A 20,506-nucleotide genomic window follows, 5' to 3' on the forward strand; every position below is an offset into this window, starting at 1 on the left:
TCGCTGTGTCTTTAAATGCTCGCATGGCGCATAGAACCCTAAGTCAAAAATGTAATAAAAAATGTTATATATAAAATAATGTTATATGCAGGTTATGTGAAGTTGCTAAGCGTACATATGTAAATATATAAAAGTAAATAAAATCAAAGCTTTTATACACTAAAAGTAATTCGCTTTGTTCATTTAATGTTTGCATTAAAAATAAAGTGGTAGAAGAAAATGAAATTAAATGTTTTATTTAAGCCGATACAATACCAGTAACCGCAACGTTTTGGTTACGGTAAATAATATAATAACATATAAATCGAAATATTTATATTGTTTGAACCTATAGAAACCTGTCGGTTCTAATCCCAGTCAAAAATACTTTTAAATTTTGTTAACAAAAAATAAAATTATTGTAAAGCCATAAGACATTTTTGAATCTCTAAGTTTTTTTGTGATAATAATTGAAACTAAAATTGAAGGAATCTTTTCACATGCTTATAGATTTAAACAGTATGGTTAACTTTAATTAGGCAATTTCAATGTGCTCGTTTAGCATTAGTAACTGACACTTTTTTCCCAGTGCATGCCTTTCATTGCAGGATTTCTGCGCAGTTGTTGGTTTTATTGAAATTGCAAATGCGTAGTGCCAGTATTGCATTGTGAGTGCAACAACGCTATCGATTCGGCGACAATTGAATCGCATGGGCCGAGCATCAGTTCCATTAGCAACCGGCTCGAAATAGTGGCATCCATTCATTCCCAGAATATTTGAGAGCAACTCATTAGGCCCGAACATGATTAATTAGAGCTGATGGATGGTCAATTGACAGATGGCATAACGAACGAGCAAGGAGGCGCCAGGATACATTATTGATGGACGGACATGCATGCAGGGAATCCGGATCTCAAAGCGAAAGCCACTCGAAAAGGGGACACTTGGCACTGCTATCCAGCGCCTTGGCCTAATTGCCCAAAGAACGACGTCCAATACAGGAGCAACGTGGTAAAGTGGCAATAATAACGAATTAGCAAACAATTTCAAGTATTAGGCAAGCACAACTAACCAAGAGGGTGGTCACAAGAGTTGCTAGTTAGCTGGAATTTTAATTAATTGCAATATGTAAGGGACTAGGACGTTGGAAATGGGCTGTGTTTTAAGTGCGTTAGTCTATAAGCCTAATCAGTAGCGCTGGAGTAATAGTTTTGTAAAGTTGATTTAGTTTTAAATTAAAAAATATAAGTATGTTAGTGCTTGGGTAAAATTTAAAGAGACGAACAAATACTGCAAACATTGATTTTTTAAGATAGGGTTTGATTAAATCAAGAACTTTTTTTCTGAGATAAAGGTTTTTTTAAATTAAAGTATATATTTAAGCACTTTTCACAAAATTATCCAACCTCAGATGAAAACGAATTTTAAAAAAAGATTAAATATCTTTATTTATGCCATTAAAATTGTAGGTCTGTTGGCTTGGGCTTGGCAATGAGGTCGCAATATAAGCTTCAATGCTTTATAAATGTATAGTAGGTTAGTCTTTGATATGTTTTAATTTTGATTTCTATAATCAAAAGTTTCAAATATTTTTTTATTTTCATGTATTTAATATAAATTTAATTGTTATGTTTTTCATATTTTACTTAAACGTTATATTTTTATGGTTTTCCCTGCAAAAAACCTTGGAATTGAGACTAGCTGTGCTAAATATAAACTGCTGAAAGCTTCCTAAGCCATATTTCCGGTTTAGGAAAGTGGCTAAGCACACCTCCCCAAAGGCAAAGGCAACAACAGGGGGCCACGGAAAACAAACTATTTCCAGTCAGACAAATGGCGTTAAGCACATAATAACCAATTTCTCTAAATACGGCCATAATTATGAACGCCTACGCACTCATACTTTCAAAGACCCCACACACACACACACACACACATACACACAGCCAAAGGATGCTTGTGAAGTGCTGCTGCTGTTTTTGTTTTTGTTTCAGGCTACTTCATTTGGGCGCGCTTGTTCCCGCGAACTAAGTTTGTCCCGAAAGAGAAAGTGAAAGCAAGAGACTGAGAAAGTTGGCAAGTGAGAGCGGGCAAGGGCAAGGATTTATCGTAATTAGGCATGCATGAGCATATGCTGTCGTCTAAGCTCAAGGATGACTCTCATCCTCCGCCGCTTATTCTCTGCACTGGGAGAAATGACAGCAAAGGTAAAATATCTTACTTTTAAATCCTTACTTTCATTCAGATGAAAATATATGTATTTCAATTATTTTAATGAGGATATTAAATCATTCTGCTATCTAAAAATAATGCTACTTAAATCTATTAAAAAGCTCGTGAAAAATATATTGTTTATAAATTTCTCAAATGTTCCTGTTTGAATGTGATTTTAAATTTATCACTTTTTGGATATAAACAATTGAGCATTTTAATTTATATGAGTATCAGAAAGAGTTCACAAAAACGAATTAAATGAATTGCTGGCAAACCCAATTCATCCATAATTTCCGCAAACATTTTTCCTGCGTGTTGGCAAACACAGACTTGGGCAAACAGCAGGGAAAGGGGGTGTGGCGATGGTTTGGGTAGTAGTGGAAAAAGGGGGCCCCAATGTACATAATTAATTGTGCTGCTGTGTTGGCAAACACGCGGGCGCCGGAAAGTAGGCAACACGCTTTTTTTGGCAAAACGGTTCGCCGTAATTGATTGCCTCATGCACGTCACACACAAGCGAAGCCAAAGCGGTGTTTCAAAGCGCGAGTGTGTGTTTTTGTGTGTGTAATATCCGCCGGAGCTACAAGTATTTTGAAATGAATATTTCTTTAATTAGTTCGCTGCTGGCAAAGCTATTTGCTGCGGTTCCAAAGGGGTTTGGATATGCTAAAAGGCCAAGCCGCAAAAGACTTGACCGCAAATAATAATGCACAAATGTTGCCGCACCGCAAGTGTTTCCAGGCAACACACACACACTCACACACAGCCGAGTCGGGATATTTTCTTAAATTAACATTAGCAACATTTGGAGCTGCCATTAAGACGGTCGCCTAGCAGCCATTTCAAGGCTCTCGCAAGTCAGTCCCAAAAAGGTCATTCCGCAAAGACAGTCATACTTCCATGGCATTTATAGCACAAACTATAGATATCGTACCTTAATTAATTAAGTTTGTTGAAAATCTTCAAAGACTTGCGTTCCAAAATTTAACTTAAGGGAAAAAACAAGAAAAATGATTTTTTGAATTTTTGAAAAACTAAACCTTAATCTTCAGCTAAGCGGTAATAAAGTTATTCAAGGTTGTTTTCTTTTGTTTTATTTAAAATAATAGTTTTGTTCTGAGAAAAATTAAATAAAATAATTTAAACAAAAAAAAATTGTACAAAATTAAAATTTTAAAAAATTTTTGCCACTCGTTCCTACAATTTGTTAAATATTTTGAAAACCACTAACTGAACTGCTCACACTAATCTTAAAATTAATCTAAAATAAATTTAATTTTGTGAGGTCCGACTGTATGGCTTTTGGGCTCGCCCAACTCCGCTCAGTGGGCAAAAACATTTAAGCATAAACATTGTCGTTGGTCGTGTTTAGTTTGGCTTCTTTAAACTATGGCCGGCAGCCTAAGCAAACTAATGGCAACTTGTGGGGGAGCATTATTACCTGACGGCAGTCAAATTAGCAGGAGAATAAAAAATTACGTATACGCAACGAGGACCTTTCGGACTGTCGCACGTGTTCATAACCCGTTTGCTGCTGCCAAAACAAAACGCCGAATGTTTGTATAATGGCGAACATTAACATTTAACCTTGAAGGCACAAATTACCGGATTCTTGTCACCTTCGCCCGCACCAGGGAGCCGAAACAGGAGCAGAAAGGAGCCGAGCGTGAAGAAAAGTTTGTTGTCCGCAACTTTTTACCTCGGCAGGCGGTCCACATTGGCAGACCCATAAAAAATCCAGCAGAGAGGCATCAACAGCCACGGAACATATGCGCCTCCGCCCACTTCGATGATGATAAGAGTGCGGCACAGTGGCGTTATGGCGTTATGGCATTCTGGCATTCCGGCATCTTGGCATCCCTGAATCCAGGCATCCTTGTATCCTGGCTGCCACCGCAGCAGCATGACGTCGTCTTCGCCGCCTCGTGATAAATAGCTTGATTTTAAGCGAAAGGCGCGGGAGTAGATTTATGACACACGCATTTTCTCGGCAAGAAAGTGGAAAGTCAGCTTCAGTGGAGTAGCAGCGGCAGCGGAAAGGAAAAACACGAATATCGAATGTCACGCAACAGGCCAGCACAGAGCAAAGTAAAGGAAAATCACCCATTTAAAGAACATTAATATTTATTTCAGCCTGAGAATGGTGAGCAATTTACACAGAAATTAAAATAAAAACGTGTTCTCGGAAATCAACACTTACTTTGAAGGTTCGATTGCGATTGTTAAGGCTGAATTCAATTGAATGTTTAATGTTTAAAGCAATGGAATATACAAAATAACATAAAGCCTATACTATAATTACAAGTATTAAACCAATAATCTCTTCCTTAAATAATTTACTAAACATAAATGTATGTTCAATGAATGCAAGACAAAAACTAATCAACTTAAAATTTAAAATCCCTTGAAATATACTTAGCGATACTCGAAAGATTTAAATGCTGAATAATATGAACGTTTTTATGTTTATTGAAAAGTGATTACTGTTTTATGACTTTTTCACTTCAATTCGGTTACGTAGCCAAACAGGCGAGTTTCCGCTTAAGAGTTAAGCTGCGACAATTGTGGCGAAAATTGAATCATTCCTCGAGAGAGAAGTGAGAAGTTTTTGATTGAACATTTAAAGAACGACCGCGATTGGGTTTCGTGTTTGCGTCCGGAATCGATTTCGAATCGCGTCGCGGTAGCCATGGTTGGTATTCCTGGCAATTTCCTCAACACCGCCAGCCGTCGAAGGAGTCTGCTAAGCTGCTTACACCCGCACACACAACATTTCCACGCTGACGAAGCAACCTCAACAATTTCAACATCCGGCTTCCGCTGCAATGTAATGGAAACTCGACGCGAACGCCGTGCCTCCGTGCTGTGCCAACATATTAAAGTTGGGAAGTGCCGAAAGGGGAAAAACAGCAGAGTGCACTGAGAAAAAACTTGATATTGCTTGCAATATTCGTCATCATTTCATATAAAAGACTTAACGTTTAATACAGATTATATTATATTTTTTTATTTATTTATATATGTTTATAAATAAGTGGCTCATTGACAACTTATACTTCTATGCGATATTTACACTGAAAACAAGTATACAAAAAGGCTCTTTATTCGATCTTTGCAAAATGGTATAAATCCTACGATTTAATATGCAATTTAAATTATCATAAACAACAATATTGTATTTTATGCACATTTAAATAACAATATATTGGTGTATAACAACCAGACGATCAACATAATCAAAAGACTTAACTATTTTTGTGAAAATGCATTATTAAAAATTTAAATTAAATTAATTCGTTTTCATTACTTAAACATATAAACAGTAAAATACATTTCTGTCCCTGCAAAATCGGAATCCACGGATGAGGGTCGGAAATCTGAGGCAAGACAAGAATAAAACCGAAAGTGACACATTGCAGCGGGATATCGAGCGGGACGATGAGCAGATTGTCGGAGCTTTCTCCAGGGCTTAGAAAGGCGAAGGGCTGTGGGGGCGACAGGTGGCCGGAGTCCTCTCATAAATCAGATCCTGGCCCGAAAATATTCGGCCTAAATGCGAACTCATAACTCCCGCACCGCATGTCATTTGGCGGTGGTCTTGATTAATTGCTCGCTGCGCCACGCGCATAATTTAATAATTTGAGATAAGCCAAACAACGCAACGAACACTCGGAAAAGAACCCTTATGCCGGATAATTCGTTGGGGTCCCGGAAAATCTCGGCCATCTTGAGCGGTATATATGAATATTTTATGCAGATCGTGAACGTCATTTTCATGAAATGCACATTAAAGCCAAAGGCCAGGAGGCGCCTGCGAGTCAGCGGTGCGTATGCGTGATATCTGAAACGTTTAATTCAAGTCGGCGGCGTAATTTGCAACTTAAACTTAAATCCTGGCTGGCAAACTAGTTTTAGCCACGGCACCGCAGCCTGACAATTGCCACCCCGACCCATTTCAACGTCTTGAAATGCAACGCAAACTGGCACAAAGTTTTGAATCGTCTCGCTTTTATTCGTTGGCTGTCTTTCGAAGAAAAAGAAATGAGATGGCGGCAATGTGGGTGGGCTTTGGGCCAAGTCAGCAAGTCAAATAAAAAGTTTTTCGTCAACATTACGCAAATTAGTTTGTCAGTCGAGCCAAGCAAATGCAGCCGACAAAACCCTAATGACATTTAGACTAAGGGATAACTTTTCCACAGCTAAGCCGAGATCCCGTGATGAATGATGGAGTCCTTTAGTCAGCTTCAAACTGCGTTTTTCATCCACAGTTGTCTTGGCCCAATGGTAGAAGTTTTTTTTTTTATCCTGGCAACGTGTTAATAGAGTGTGCATATAAACGAATGCAATTAGTATCCATTTATAATTCTTAGATTAAATGATCTTTAAAATCGTTTACATTAATAATTTAAATAGTTTTCAATATTTGTTTATCCCTTTTTTAAAAATAAAAAACACAATTTGATGACAAAAAAAATTTAGTTTAGAAAAAGTCAATATGATCACGAACACGTTTTAAGAGTCTTTGATATTTATCCAATATAGATAACTCTTTCTTATTGATATTTAACACAATTTGGTTGAAATGTTTCAATTTAAAAAAGGTTAATATGATAAAATTAGTTTTACACCGCCGAGCTGCATCTTTCATCTTCAGTTAGCTGGCCTAATGGCCGAAGTTTACGCCCCCTGACAATTATGATGATTCGATTCGATTTCGGAGGGCCTTATTCGATATGCATTAATGCTCCGTTGTGCCGACGGAATCATAAAATCAAATATGCATTGAATTACCGTGTACGGCAGGACAATTATATTATACCTTCTGTCGATAAAAAAAAAAAAAAAAAAAACAGGGAAAGGCGAGCAAGCCGCACCGAAAAAAAAAGGAATATTTAACTCAATTTTCTGGCCGTGAATTTGGTACCACAAGCAGCTGGGCCACCTCCGCATCCGTAATTCCCGTAACTCCCGTAACTCCGGGCCCATTTTGCCGGCGAAAACCCTAAATCGGCCGCATTTTTCACTCAACAATTTTTGGTTTTTTTTTTAGCTCTCGTTCATGCGCAAAAGTGCGTGTAATTCAATTTTTCATGCGCCATGTGACAAGGGATGTGGGAGGGAGGAGGAGGGAGGGGGGATGGGGGGTGCACTGCTACCTTTTTGGGCGGAATTAAGACAAAGGAAATATGCGCTAAAGGCATATTTGGCACGCAATTTTCCACGGCCTGTTCTTATTGATGGGCCATCCCTTTTTCAGTTATCGTTATCAATTTTTAATGCTATTTGAACCCTTTTTTATTTGCCGTATTCGCGAGCATTCAGAGAGATCGCAGCGCATTTGGTACTATGTATTATACATGAGCCTAAAAAGTGGCAACAGGACATTTGTAGTTAAAGGTTTATCCTAGCGCGGATGACGACGACGGGAGCGAGTGGCAGTTTGCCGAGATCCGGATATCGATCCTAATGCGTGTGCGTGGAGATTGCGCAATAAACGGGCATTGCCTACACGGATCAATCGTCCGCTTGGCAGGACGAGATTGCCATCCTGTCCTGTCCTGGCATCGAACATGCTGCGCTCGATGGCCATCTCTAGATCCAGATCCTCCACCTGCATTCTGTTCGCTAGCATGCCGCTGGAGGAGGATGTAGACGGCTGATGTCCTGGTTGCTGCTGCTGCTGCTGCTGCTGCTGGTTTTGGTTTTGGTGTGCTCCTGCCTGTGCTCCTGGCTGTTGGGATTGCTGAGCCGGCTGCTGCTGCTGCTGCTGCTGCTGCTGGGTTTGTCCGCCTGTTTGGGCCGCTGATTGCTGACCTCCCTGACCAGTAGCCACTTGGCTCGCTCTGGGGGCCGGCGTTGGCCTGCCCAGCTGCACCGGCAAAGGCTGCTCGAGCTGCTCTCTCATCAGATCCTGCAGCTCCCCGTAGTCCTCGTCCTCCAGCTCCAGATCGGCCTCGAAGCCGCCGCAATCGTCGTGGTTGATGCGACGCGAGAACTCCACAAAGCTGTGCAGTCGCAGGGTCAAATCCCGACGCATTCTGGCCATCGACGAGGTGCTGGGGGCATTCTCATCCTCCGGCAACGCCCTGTACTGGGTGTTACACTCGTAGGCGATGAGGTCGTTGTACGGGGATCGGGCAAAGTTGATCAGCTCGTGGACAAACTGATGGGTCTTGGGGCCAATGTAGAGGAACAGCTCCGAGCTGAAGCTCGAGCTCTTCATGCTGACACGGGGTAGCAGGTCGAGGATCGTCTCGTACAGACAGAAGACATCCGCCTTACCGGTTTTAACGAGCACCGAAATATCCCGGTTCACCCAGTTCATAACCCGATGGATCTCGAAGGGATTGCGGCTGTGAAATATGAGGATTTCGCAGAGATCATTCAAGTTTTCCGCTGGGAGCTACAACTCACCTAAAATATTGCGGCGACACATCGCGATAGTCGGACTTATGGCGTTCCGGCAGCGAATACAGCGAGTTGGCATAGACGTACACTCGCCATTGGACCATGTAACGGGGCATCATAGTTACTGGCTACTAACTTAGTCCCGATCTATCAAAAATTATGTAACTTAGTGCAACTCCAACGAAACTTCAGCTCGAAGTGACTGGGCAAAGGAATTTGCTGGAGTTGTCAGTCTCAAATCGGATTCCATCGTTCCCCTGACTTCTGTCACCTGGACACACAAGCCTTTTCCCCAGTAATTTGGTCATGTTTACTCAACAATAACCAATATAATTCACATAAGCCGAAATAAGAAGCCTACTGAATCAAGTTTTGTTTATTGCGCAGAAACAACGGAGTTATGGTGCCCTACTGTACTATCGGACTTAAGGCCTTCTGCACGATACGACGAAAGAAAATTGGAACGATGGAAATGAGAACTAACTTTTGTAATTACAGTGTTTACTCGAAGCAGTGAATTATAAACTTTTCCTTGCTCTTGGAGCTATAGCAAAAATTGAATTAATTAAAAGAACTAAAGTTCGCTATTATTAAAATTAAAATACAAGTTTCAAGATTCTTCTTCAGCTAATGAATTCAAATTTCTCAAATATTTTTTTAATGAATCGAACACCATTAATTCCAAGCTTAAGCACAGAAGAGTTGCACTGATTTTATCCATTGAAAAACCCAACCCGTTAAATAATAAATCGAATGGTCTACATTTAATCATTATGTATTTGATTCGTATTATAGATATTTTTGTTCTTTGTATGCAGAGTACACTAAAATTCATAACTGGCCACGCCCATTTATGCAAAAAACATTAACACTATCGCCATATACATATTGATCGGCGCCAGTTTTGTGATTTATAAGCTACGAACAGTAGAGCTAGTTTCCATAAGTATAGTAAGTATATGTAGGTTGTGGTTAACTTAAATAAATACATTTACAATCGATGTTGGGATGGGAAGGGAAGGGACTGAGCTTCGGGGATATAGAATGTGATTTTGGGGATGGGCTATATGCGAGAACATGCAAACAATGTTGCAGTTGAAAGGTGTGTAAACATACATTTATATTTAAACTTTAAATTTTAGAGATATAGGGGTTTGAATATATACAACTTAAAATGGCAACCCTATTGCTAGAGTACATCTACTTTGAGCTTACACTTACTGGTTTTTATTACTTACATAGCAAGGTTACAATAACTATTATATTTTTGGGTTCAGGGGATTCAGGAATCGAAACAAGCAAAGACGGAAACCAGTTAAACACTTCCTTAAATAAACAACTTAAATAAAAATCGAATCTATCGCTTAAGCCAGAAACGCTAGAGCCCAGGTTGCATCGTCTGGGTCATTGTTCTCCGGCTCCGGTTCCGGTTCCGGGTCCTCCTCCTCTTCATCGTTGTTGTCGCTATCATCCTCCTCCTCCACCTCATTCTCCTCTGCTTTCTCCTCCTCCTGTTCATCTTCATCTCCGCCTTCATCGTCATCGTCATCCTCATCGTCCTCGTCTTCGTCCTCATCCGGTTCATCTTGTTCTTCAGTGGCAGTGGCTGTATCCTCGGCGGTTTCCACCTCTGCTTCTCCAATCACGCCGATTGCTGCTTCCATGGGACTTTGTCCATTACTGGGCTCCGGATCCGGATCCGCATCTTCATCTGCATCTGCATCGGAGTAGATGCCCAGATGAGCGTCATCCTGATCCAAAGCATGTGAGCTGCCGCGTAGTGTGTTGCGCAGAAAACTAAGCGACATGTCTGCCCCATCAGAATGTTCGTTGAAGAGTCCGATCTCCCGCGGCTGCGTCAGCGTGGACAGTTCTATCAGGGAGTTGGCTATGTCGTGCTCCTCCATCGCCACCGGACCACGCATCAGGGGATCGCCGGCATAACCCGCTGCCCTCCAGCTGAACGAACTGGGCGGCACCGAACTCGATGTGGCTGTTGAACTGCTGGCCAAACTGGCGCTCTGGCTGGACTGATTGCTGTTGCTGCAGCTGCGTCGCCGTTTCGGTGCACTGCATCCCGGTTCGGCGTCCGCCGGCGGCGCTGGAAGCGTCTCTGCGTTTTGGGGCAACTCCGGCTGCGGCTCCCCTTCATCGCCATCGGGCATCCTCAGTTCCAGTTTGAGTGGCTTACGATCCTCCAGAGTTGCCTCTGCTTTTAGAGTGGCCCGCAGAGCGCTTAGCTGTAGGTTTTCGGTGCTGTCATCATCTGAATCATCACTGCTGGAGTTGTTGTTGTTATTGGTGTTGGGGTGACCTGGGGAAAAAGTGGACAAACAGCATTGTTTACAAATCGAAATGGAAGAGAATACAACACTTCTACTTATCTACATCCATACAAACTAGAGGGGTTTCAACCATTTGTGAAATTGCTTTGAATTATCTTTGGTTTCAGATGGTTTTAGAAGATAGTTGGTATTACACAACCAATATTTACCAATGTGCTCTACAATTTATGATAATATTAGAGATTTATCAGGTTGAAATTTCTTTAAAGCACTAACAACTTATCCTCTCGGGTTAAGATAACTAATTTATCTAATTATCTTTATATTTTTAAGAGATGTAATACTACTTAGTTAAGTGCCAGCAATGATCTATTGAATACATTGCAGTAATTTTAAATGTTGTAAAAAACAACTTGATGACTATACTCTGAACATAAGTTTGGAACTATCCTGTAATATTAGTTTCGAATCATCTTTAAAGCAAACTTTTGGACAACGTTGCGATAAGAATAGTATAAATGTATAAAGTTCTCCATATTTGTCCGCAGTTTTTCCAAAATTATGTTCAGAATATAATCATCATTCGTTTTTTTACCATATTTACAGCAATGTATTCAATAGATCAATGTAGGCAATGTTGCGATAAGAATCGTCACGAACCGGAAGTCTCGGTGCTATCGCCACCAGATTCGTCACCAGACGAACTGTGGCTGTCACTGCTGCTGTCCGGTTGCTCCGGGGCTTGCTGTTCGGTATGCTCCCGCTCCATCCGCCTCCGCAGCTCCAGAATGGCCTCCTCCACCTGGCTCAGACCCTGATCCACATCCTCCGCGCGGCGTCTCCGTTTGCGAGATGATCGTTTGCCCTTTGCACATTCGCTTGAACGTTTTTTGCTTGAGGCCTTCTTCTTGCGTTGTTTTTTCTTGGCTGGCTCCGGATTGGAGGAACTGCTGGCACTGCTGTCCTCGCTGCTGCTGCTCAAGTGGAAGGAAGAGCTGCTGCAGCTGCTGTTGCTGCTGCCGCTGGCACTCCGGACAAGGATGGAAGAGCGCTGACGCGATCTCTTCGAGCGTGTCGAGCGCGTTGAGCGCACCGTGCGCAACTGATCGAGGCGACGAGCCTCCTCCACCACCAGCTTCCAGTTCTTGCCCCTGTTGGCCGCCGCACTGGTGCTGGGGCCCATGAACAAGCCCTGATCCCTGGAGGACTGGTCCACAGTGGGTTGTATCGCCTGGTCGTCGTGACTCGCAGCCGGAGGAGCTTCGTTCTGCTCGTTCACGAACACAACATCAGAGTCGCTGTTCGAGTCCAAGCTCACCTGCTCGGGTGTGCGCAGGTGCGGTGGCTTCAGTTCCAGCACAAAGACGCACTCATCCTCGTCGCCCGAGCTGCTGCTGCTCTGCAGTTCGATGTGGGCACTCACGGGGAGAGTGGCACCGGCGTGCCTCCGGCTGGGATTGCTCCCATCGTTGATGGCTGCCACTTCTGCATTCGCAGCGGCGTCGCCATCGTCGATCTCTATGACCTCCGCCTCTTCGCTGGCAACTGCTGCTGACGCCGCCGCAGCCGCCGCCGTTGGACGCCGCATGCTCAGGTTGATGGCCACCGTTTGGGAGCCCACATTGGATGTGGTGGTGCGGCGTATGGAGATGCCCGGCAGCTCACTGCCATCGCTGGCCATTGTCACGCTGAAGGAATGTGTGGCACCGGGATTGGTCACAATCACACTGGTCGACGGACGGCGAGCACTGGCGGTGCTCCAATCGTTCGAGGACTCGGCATTGGCGGCCTCCCCTTCGCCGTCAGCCACCTCCAGGTGAAGATCACTGCCGTTCGAGGACTGCGTCTCCACCATGTCCAGCAGGTCCACCTCCACCTCCTCGGCCACGCGTGCCGAGTACTGGACCACATGATCGTAGCCGATCATGTCGAAGGGCGAGCGGGCAAAGTTGAACAGCTCGTGGATGAAGTGGCTGGTGCGCTCGCCCAGATACGGCGACAGCCGGCGACGGAATGTGGGACCCAGTATGTTGGTCATGGGCAGGATGTCGTGCATCAGCTGCACCACAGTGCTCACGCTGTGGGCGGCATTCCTCAGCAGGCAGACAATGTCGCGATGGATCCACGGCATCAGGCGATGCATCTGGGCGGGATTGTTTCTGCAATAAAAAGCGGGAGTCCTTAGCATGGGGAAAACAAAGAGTAGAATGGATGGTATCAGCACTCACCTATAAAAGCGGGCACTCCACTCGCGAAAGTGACCCGTCAGGCTGTCGCTGACGGGCAGGGCATAGAGCTTCCGGTCGTACACGTAGCGCCGCCAGAGTTGGCTCAGCGAGCCCGAGGTGGCCGCGTCCTGGTCGTGCCGGTAGAAGTTCATCAGCTCCATGCGGTAGGGTTCGAAGCGGTTGTACGAGTGACGGCCGGCAGCCACCTCGGCTGCTGGCAGGACCTCTTCGCCCGCGGCTCCGGCGGCCAGGCCCGCCTCAATGTCGTTGGTCATCACGGCCTGGTTCTGCACCAGCGGCATGAACCTGGGACGCCTGACTATATGGAATCGTAGGGAAGGGTGATCCGGCGACGACGATTGCACCGGGTAGCGATCGTAGTCGTCCAGGGTGCGGACATTGTGTATGATGGTCTTGAAGGGCTGTTTGCACAGCGGGCACTCGGGTTTGATCTGCGGGTGGGGGACAGAAGGGTATAGCTTTAGAGGACTGGTTCCGTTTACGGTTCAGTAGGCCACTCACCTTGCTCCACTCGCACAGGCACTTGAAGCAAAACTGATGCATGCAGGAGTCCGTGAAGCACTTGCGCCGGCAGCGGGACAAGCAGATGGCGCAGTTGGGCGGCGGCGAGGAGCGTGCCGCTGCGTCCTCCGTCGTGGCGGACGCACTGGTCCCCGGCTCACTGTTGGCATTGCCATTCTCGGGGCCCACGGTCCCGGACTCCTCACCCTCGTTGTCCCCGGATTCGCTGCCACTCTCTGTGAGGTCGGCGAACTTCATCGCTGCAGCCGGAAGAGTACGGACTCCGGCATTGGAGCCCTCTGATCCCGGCTCCACGATCACCGAGGCGCCCACATCCTCCGCCCCAGAGTCGGGCACGTCGCCGGCATTGACACCCGGCGCCTCCTCGGCCATATTCCGGACTATATGGCAACCGAATGGACTGCGAAATCGGCCGGAAAATGGGCGAGAACTCCGCTCGGAGTTTTGTGTCTACTCTGGCCTCCCCCTCTCTACCTCTCCCTCTCGCCCTCTCGCCCACTCTCCGTTGCTCTCTCGCTCGCTCTCGCTGGCACGCTACTCTATCATCTGGTTCGCAATTCGGGTCTCATGCGTCGTTTTCCACGGTCATTTTACGGGCCTGTGGCCACATTTTCCGTAGTCTCTTCCGGTCTGGAAGATGGTCAAGGGTCTGCACCTGTATATCGCACTCTTTTCAGACCAGAAATCGCACTATAACTCGGGTATTTAAGCAACTGAAAATGCAGGAAACTCGATTTTTTGTGCACTACAATGTGACCGTTACTCGCGAACCGGGAAATGCTGCAAGCCACTGCTCAAAGTGGCGGTCCAACTTCTTTTTAAATACTTTAAAAAATATATATATAAAATTATTTGCTTGTCTTTTCTAAAATAAATTGATAGTACTATGAAATGAAGGAAAACTCCTCCGTAAGTTCAACAATTTTCGTTGACTATGTACCATTTCGTTGACTATGTAAAATTTCGCATTTACGAGTTCTTCGCCTAATGCTTATTGATCTTATGTTCCCTATTAATTTTGGAGTAGTAGAGTTAACAAATTGTTCTTCATAATTTGTTTTTGTGTATTGTGAAAGGCCATGTATAAGTATTTTTAGCAGAAGGTAAACCTTGAATTTATCCACACACAACGGACCTAAAAAATAACAAACCAATGCAAAACGGATAAAAGATATTTAGCAATTTCATAATAAGTGAAATGACAGTTAAAAAGCTTCTAGTTACTTCTATTTAATATTGGTCATATTGATTGTTTTGATAGTGGAGTTTTTGGTATTTTTTTTGGTCTGAGGAACTAGTGAGCCAGCACTGATTGTGTTATCGATAGTTCTTCGTTTATTGCATTCTTGTGGCGTCGGTTTCAACTGGCTTGTTTTTAATTGCTGGCTTATATTCCGGAGCAAAATGAACCGCCGCAATAAGCGCACATCTTATTACCAGTACGAGATCTATCTGGACTTCATGGAAGAGAATCCGCTGATGTCGGCCAACAAATTGAGTCGCACTCTGGACGCAAAAAAATGGAAGGAGCTGAGCGATCAGCTGAACAAATGCACCAATGGTCCCACATTGTCGCCCGAAGAATGGCGAAAGGTTGGTGGTTAGAGGATCACACATATAGTCCCAGGCAACTGACCCTTAATTTCAGCGACTGAATGACTGGAAGAACAGTACGCGCTCCAAATATCGTCGCAGCATTAGCTCGGATGATAAGAATATAACTCCGCTGGAAAACCGAGCTCTGCAAATTTTCTCCCTTGAACCGACATATCGAGAGCTCCCTGCTTCAGCGGGTTTTCAAGAAGTGGAGGAGGAGGAGCATGTGGAGGACGAAGAGGAGGATTTGGAGGAGCACGAAGAGGATTACGAGCAGTACCACGAGCTTGTAACACCAGAGGAAATTCACCCCACGATTATTAATGGACACAATACCGTTAAAAGGATAAGGCTGGAAGGTCCCGGGGAGATCTTTTACCAAGGTAGTTTCCATTCCGGATTCGTAGAGGATATAATCATATCTAATCGTATATATAAACCTTTTTATTTTAGTAACGAATATAGCAACACCCGTGCAGTCCGCCATAAGTGACCCCATCGCCTCCTTTGGCAAACAAATCGAGAAGCAGTTGAAACGCATTTCGGACATTCACGAGGCCTCTTTGCATTTCAAGATAGCCCGCTTCAAGTACAATAATCCCGGATTTGAGTATGTCCCGGAATTATAGCTCCAGTGTAACTAATAGTCTTTTGTACAATCTAGTATGTAAGCATTGAGGGACCTGTTAATTCTGCGAAGAATTAAGGGTCTTCGGTTGATAGTTTAAATTAGTTCAGAGAAACGATCGATGCAAACGAAAGTAATGATTTTGAACTATAAATGTTTATTTAAAAAAATATTACTCGTTATAAGCGCAGTTGTATAGGCAGATTATTCGACAATCTATTATATCGCACATAGTTTTAAGTTGAAAATATTGATTAAATACATACGTAAGTTTCCATTTTGGTTTGCCAAAAAATAGATTGATTGTCACTTATCGACTTGACATCTTTTAATGACGAAAATTGAAAATACTGTATATTTTAATAATGAATTGAAAAACATATGCTTTAACGGAAAAAATATTCTATTTGTATTCTTTAATTTTCGGGGACCCAAAATCACTGTACTTTTTATAAATATCTTTGTGATAAAAAGTGTATAATAAATTTCAACCATTGTATTACGCAAGCTCAGTTTTTTGGCTTACTGGATGAAAATTTGCTAGAAGAAGTATATCACGGCCACTCAGAAGAAAAGAAACGCTCGAAAAGTTTAGTGGAAAAAGTTAAATTTTTAATTTTTGTTTAAGCTGCAACTCAAAATTAAGGACGCCACTTTATGCTAGCTTAATTAGCCCAATGGATATAAGGTTGTATAAAGTCGCGTTACTTTAAATCTAGGCCAACTTTTGACCACCACATATGCTAAACCTCTTACTATTTTTGTTACTTTATTGGTATGAGAAATAAACAATGCTAATTTAAGGGATTTACTTGGCAGCAAAGGAGGGGCCAAACTTTTTTTTGCCAGAAAACTATTTTTAGAAATATGTTTATTAGAAATCTGTGGAAATGCCAGATTGTTTTTAGTTATTTAAAAACAGCTATTTTTAATGTCGCAATTTTTTTCGATCTAGAACTATCGTCTGGCGTTTCCCGCCAAATGCACAATGCGCACCACTGATATGCCGAATACAACCCTGCGTCGCCTGCAACTAACATGCGCCAGAAAATCCCAAACGCGTGCAATTGTTTGTGAACACTTCGCATCTTTTTGTGGCGTCGATTTGCATTTTAGCGCTTTTGCGGCCGATTTTATCAAGAAAAGCAGAACTCCAGGACTCAGCGAGGACAGCGGATGACCGGCAAGATGGACCGCCGTAAGAAGCGCACCTCCTCGGAGCAATACCAAATGTACATCGACATGATGGAGAGCGACCCCATTTTCGCGACCGGACGAGTGCCGCGCGATTACGACCTGAACTATCTGACCAAAAAGTGGAAGGAGCTCTCCGACCGGCTAAACAAGTGCAGTTCCGGACCCACGCTCACTCCGGAGGAGTGGCGCAAGGTTAGGTGATCACTGGATACCCCATGTCCCCTTACTCTAATCTCTTTTATCCCTTTCCCCGATGCAGCGCCTAAACGACTGGAAGAACACCACGCGCTGCAAGTACAGACGCAGCCTGCTGTCCACGGAGAAGGACATCTCGATGACCTCCGTGGAGACCCGAGCTCTGGATCTCTTCGGCAAAGTGCCCAGCACCACTGGCGAAACGCTGCTGAACATGAAGTCCGAAAAGGACGAGCACGACGACGACATGGAGGAACTGGGCCAGCGCACTTCGGCGGCATTTCAAAAGGAACTGCAGGCCGCCGTGGAGGAGGCCATCAACGAGGAGGTAGACGAGGAGGAGATGGTGGAGGAGCACGTCGACCACGAGGACATGATGGAGGAGAATCTGGCCGAGGCCGGCATCACGGCGTCCACCACTGCGGTCAACACAGGCGGCGGCACCTATCGCACCATCGTCGTGGACAACACATCCTTCGAGCAAGTGGAGGACGACCACCATACGGTGCAGCCTCACGCCGTGGAATTCGTCACATCCCGTAGGCCGGCTGCCGCAGTCATCAATCCGGGTACGGCCTCATCCGGCAACAAGCTGATCAATGGCGAGCTGCCCGTCAAGCGTATGCGGACGCAGCCCAGGGAGCAGATCATCTACGAAGGTACCTAATGCAATTCGATTAAGGGAAACGCTTGATTTCCTTGTGACAGAATTTTGTTTGCTTGGTTCTTAGTCTGTCTTTCTATGTCCCAAAGTCATATAACTTCAAATATTTTCAATAGAGCATTTAAATTGTCAAGTCCCTTAACTTATACCAAAGCAAGCACACAAGTTGATATATTTAATTAATATTGCATTTGATTTGATTAGATTTAAACCGCGATCAGACACATGTGCTAAATGTTCCGAGATGGACATGATTTTTCAAATAACTTCAATTATATTCAAACATATAAGGGTCAATTATTACCGAAATTAGTTTGGTATCTCAACTTTACTCATAGATTTTTCGTCCTTAAAAATGTGTTTAGATAGCAAATAACTCCTTTGTCCATTCGAATTATAACAATTTTTGAATGTTTTTCTAACATTTCAGTTAAAAATGCGCCGCGATGCATTTCCAACATGCAGGCAGTGCCGCCGCTGCACAGTACAAAACTAGAGCGGGAGCCGAGTTCGCTTGGCGCCGCATTGAGCAGCAGCGATGCTCTGCAGATTGCGAATCAGCTAAAGCGGCTGGCCGACATCCAGTACGAGTCACTGCAGTTCGAGATTGCGCGCTTTAAGTTCAACAACCCGGGCTTCCAGTACGACCCGCCGTCCTTATAGTGCCCCCTTATAGTGCAGCAGGTCGAGATCAGTCGGTCTAAGCAATCAGCAGAAACTCCAGCAGCAGCAGAAGCCACAGCGAAAGGATCAGCGTTAGCGAAAGCAATAGATCGAGCCAAGCCAGCTCGAATTGTATAGATCTTACTCATGCTCGTCAGCATTCGATCGTTCTCTAGCTCTCCCATCCTGCGCTCCGCCGGAACACACACAAAATCGTAACTTATAGTAGCCAGATTAGTTTAAAATTGACATAGATTTCTGTTTTGTAAACATTATTTTTCAATTTTCAAGTAACTTCAATTACGATATCCATACGAATAAGCCTAATATTGTAATATCTAAAGAAATAAAATTGGACAAGTAATTTTAACGTGTTGTATGTAAATGTAAAGAATAAAGTTTACCAATGATAAATGTGCTCAGCACCGACGTGCTCCACCTTTTGCCTGTTGTTGCAGTTTTGGGTTTATTTATGACGCCGGGCCAGAATCGAAGCCAACACGAAAAGTCCATTAATCAAAGGTTGGGAGATGGCGTCGACAACGCATATATGCATTGCATTGTGCCTGGCTTGTGGCTTGGGTCATTTTAGCCTGACCGCCAACTAGTGGGCGCACTTTGTAACTGTCAGGAGCGCCTGGAGGCTGCGATGCGAAAGAAATCACTTGTAGCTGTTATACTGTACCGCTGCTGATGCAACAAGTGCCGATCCAAAGTCCTATCCTGCTCCTCCTCCGCCGTTCGGATAACTGCAATGGGCAATAGATCATTTGCAGGCCGTGCGCTGCGAATCATAAATTACCGACGACCAGGGAGCGGGGGGAGGGGGATGGGGACAGACCTCCGCCATGGGACGACGACGCATGGCGTTCCGTTAGGAATCGTTGCCATCTCGATGATAACTGCACAACACGTCGTATGCTTAATCTGTTCCCCTTGCAAAACTGCACTTGAAATTTAATTGTTCAAGAAAATAACCTTTTTTGAGCGAAAGCAAAGGTAATTTTGTAAAAAAAAATATAAGTTTGAACTAAACAAGGTGTTTTCTTAAAGGAAATATTATCTGCAAATATTATCTTTTGATAATAAATTAGCCAGTTCAGAAATATTTCTTACCTTAAGATAAATTTGCATTCCCTAAACAAAGTGTCAGACAAAAGTATATATGGTTTTGTTTTTATGAGAAGAACCCACAAGCTGTCAACGTCGCAAATAAAAAATATTACATTTATGTTTATGTTTTCGATAAATATACTCTATATTTATTTTTTAGTCAGGTGAACCCAATATATATTTAACATTTGGGATGATCATTTGCTGATCATTGCGTTTTTTGAGTGTTTCCCTTACCAATAGGCTGTCGCCTGTGTGGGTGCCGCTCGCTCTTTGATGAAAAGCCCGCTGGCTAAACTGATTAACCTACACACACACTTCGGCGGGAAATGAGTATGAGTGTCTGGGACCCAGATGTCTTCTTCTCACATGGCCATGAAATGGAGGCTCCACCTGGGACTGGCTCTGGGTCCAAGTTTGAGAAACTGAGCCGAACCTGGTGGGTCGTTGCACATAGTGCATGCCCAGTCCATTAAACAGTTCGTGTTGCACTCGTTTCGCGTTGCCATCCACGGGTATATGAGTCCATGGATTTGGAATTGGGCATGGGTTCAGGGTCTGGGTTTGGGTTTGGGTTTGGGTTTGGGCTTGGGCTTGGGATTGGGATTGGGCTTTGGCCAGGGCACACATGACAGCCAGCGTGCAGAATTGACCCCATGGGCGGGTGCTATAAAAATTCAGCAAAAAAAAAAGCAGCGCAAAATAAAGCCCGAAAAGAATATGGTATGCTGAGAGTCGCATATAAAATACCCTTCAATCTAGGTAAAAAGTAAATTTGTTTTATAAATAATT

The 20,506-nt window shown here is 43.9% G+C and overlaps 4 protein-coding genes across 4 annotated transcripts; 2 read left to right on the forward strand and 2 right to left on the reverse strand.

Moving 5' to 3' along the window:
• Positions 1 to 7,449: 7,449 nt before the first annotated feature.
• On the reverse strand, positions 7,450 to 8,836 carry LOC108145135 (putative vacuolar protein sorting-associated protein 13F). The gene is made up of 2 exons (XM_017270349.2): positions 8,609 to 8,836; positions 7,450 to 8,547 (listed from the first exon to the last, which is right to left on the reverse strand). The coding sequence occupies exons 1-2, from the start codon at positions 8,719 to 8,721 to the stop codon at positions 7,599 to 7,601; spliced, it is 1,062 nt and encodes a 353-aa protein (XP_017125838.2). The 5' UTR covers positions 8,722 to 8,836; the 3' UTR covers positions 7,450 to 7,598.
• Positions 8,837 to 9,361: 525 nt separating this feature from the next.
• LOC108145177 (E3 ubiquitin-protein ligase Topors) lies at positions 9,362 to 14,497 on the reverse strand. The gene is made up of 4 exons (XM_017270413.2): positions 13,638 to 14,497; positions 13,116 to 13,567; positions 11,548 to 13,046; positions 9,362 to 10,916 (listed from the first exon to the last, which is right to left on the reverse strand). The coding sequence occupies exons 1-4, from the start codon at positions 14,028 to 14,030 to the stop codon at positions 9,967 to 9,969; spliced, it is 3,294 nt and encodes a 1,097-aa protein (XP_017125902.1). The 5' UTR covers positions 14,031 to 14,497; the 3' UTR covers positions 9,362 to 9,966.
• Positions 14,498 to 14,997: 500 nt separating this feature from the next.
• On the forward strand, positions 14,998 to 16,361 carry LOC108145138. Its single transcript, XM_017270353.2, has 3 exons — positions 14,998 to 15,251; positions 15,307 to 15,637; positions 15,708 to 16,361. Exons 1-3 carry the CDS (start codon positions 15,063 to 15,065, stop codon positions 15,881 to 15,883), a joined length of 696 nt encoding a protein of 231 aa, XP_017125842.1. The 5' UTR covers positions 14,998 to 15,062; the 3' UTR covers positions 15,884 to 16,361.
• Positions 16,362 to 16,934: 573 nt separating this feature from the next.
• On the forward strand, positions 16,935 to 19,019 carry LOC108145200. Its single transcript, XM_017270443.2, has 3 exons — positions 16,935 to 17,271; positions 17,339 to 17,933; positions 18,369 to 19,019. The coding sequence occupies exons 1-3, from the start codon at positions 17,059 to 17,061 to the stop codon at positions 18,599 to 18,601; spliced, it is 1,041 nt and encodes a 346-aa protein (XP_017125932.1). The 5' UTR covers positions 16,935 to 17,058; the 3' UTR covers positions 18,602 to 19,019.
• The last annotated feature ends 1,487 nt before the right edge of the window (positions 19,020 to 20,506 follow it).

Source organism: Drosophila elegans, unplaced genomic scaffold (genome assembly GCF_018152505.1).
Source record: "Drosophila elegans isolate 14027-0461.03 unplaced genomic scaffold, ASM1815250v1 contig_133, whole genome shotgun sequence".
NCBI classification, from domain to species: Eukaryota; Metazoa; Arthropoda; class Insecta; order Diptera; family Drosophilidae; genus Drosophila; species Drosophila elegans.

Bases quoted from the DNA above. Each gene is read 5' to 3' on its own strand.
- LOC108145135 (XM_017270349.2), bottom strand. From the start codon at position 8,721: ATGATGCCCCGTTACATGGTCCAATGGCGAGTGTACGTCTATGCCAAC. The intron at 8,548-8,608 runs GTGAGTTGTAGC...CATATTTCACAG, and splicing joins GTGTCGCCGCAATATTTTAG to CCGCAATCCCTTCGAGATCC.
- LOC108145138 (XM_017270353.2), top strand. From the start codon at position 15,063: ATGAACCGCCGCAATAAGCGCACATCTTATTACCAGTACGAGATCTAT. The intron at 15,252-15,306 runs GTTGGTGGTTAG...CCTTAATTTCAG, and splicing joins CGCCCGAAGAATGGCGAAAG to CGACTGAATGACTGGAAGAA. The intron at 15,638-15,707 runs GTAGTTTCCATT...TTTTTATTTTAG, and splicing joins CGGGGAGATCTTTTACCAAG to TAACGAATATAGCAACACCC.
- LOC108145177 (XM_017270413.2), bottom strand. From the start codon at position 14,030: ATGGCCGAGGAGGCGCCGGGTGTCAATGCCGGCGACGTGCCCGACTCT. The intron at 13,568-13,637 runs GTGAGTGGCCTA...CCCCACCCGCAG, and splicing joins GCCTGTGCGAGTGGAGCAAG to ATCAAACCCGAGTGCCCGCT. The intron at 10,917-11,547 runs GTTCGTGACGAT...CTTTTTCCCCAG, and splicing joins CGATAGCACCGAGACTTCCG to GTCACCCCAACACCAATAAC.
- LOC108145200 (XM_017270443.2), top strand. From the start codon at position 17,059: ATGACCGGCAAGATGGACCGCCGTAAGAAGCGCACCTCCTCGGAGCAA. The intron at 17,272-17,338 runs GTTAGGTGATCA...TCCCCGATGCAG, and splicing joins CTCCGGAGGAGTGGCGCAAG to CGCCTAAACGACTGGAAGAA. The intron at 17,934-18,368 runs GTACCTAATGCA...CTAACATTTCAG, and splicing joins GGAGCAGATCATCTACGAAG to TTAAAAATGCGCCGCGATGC.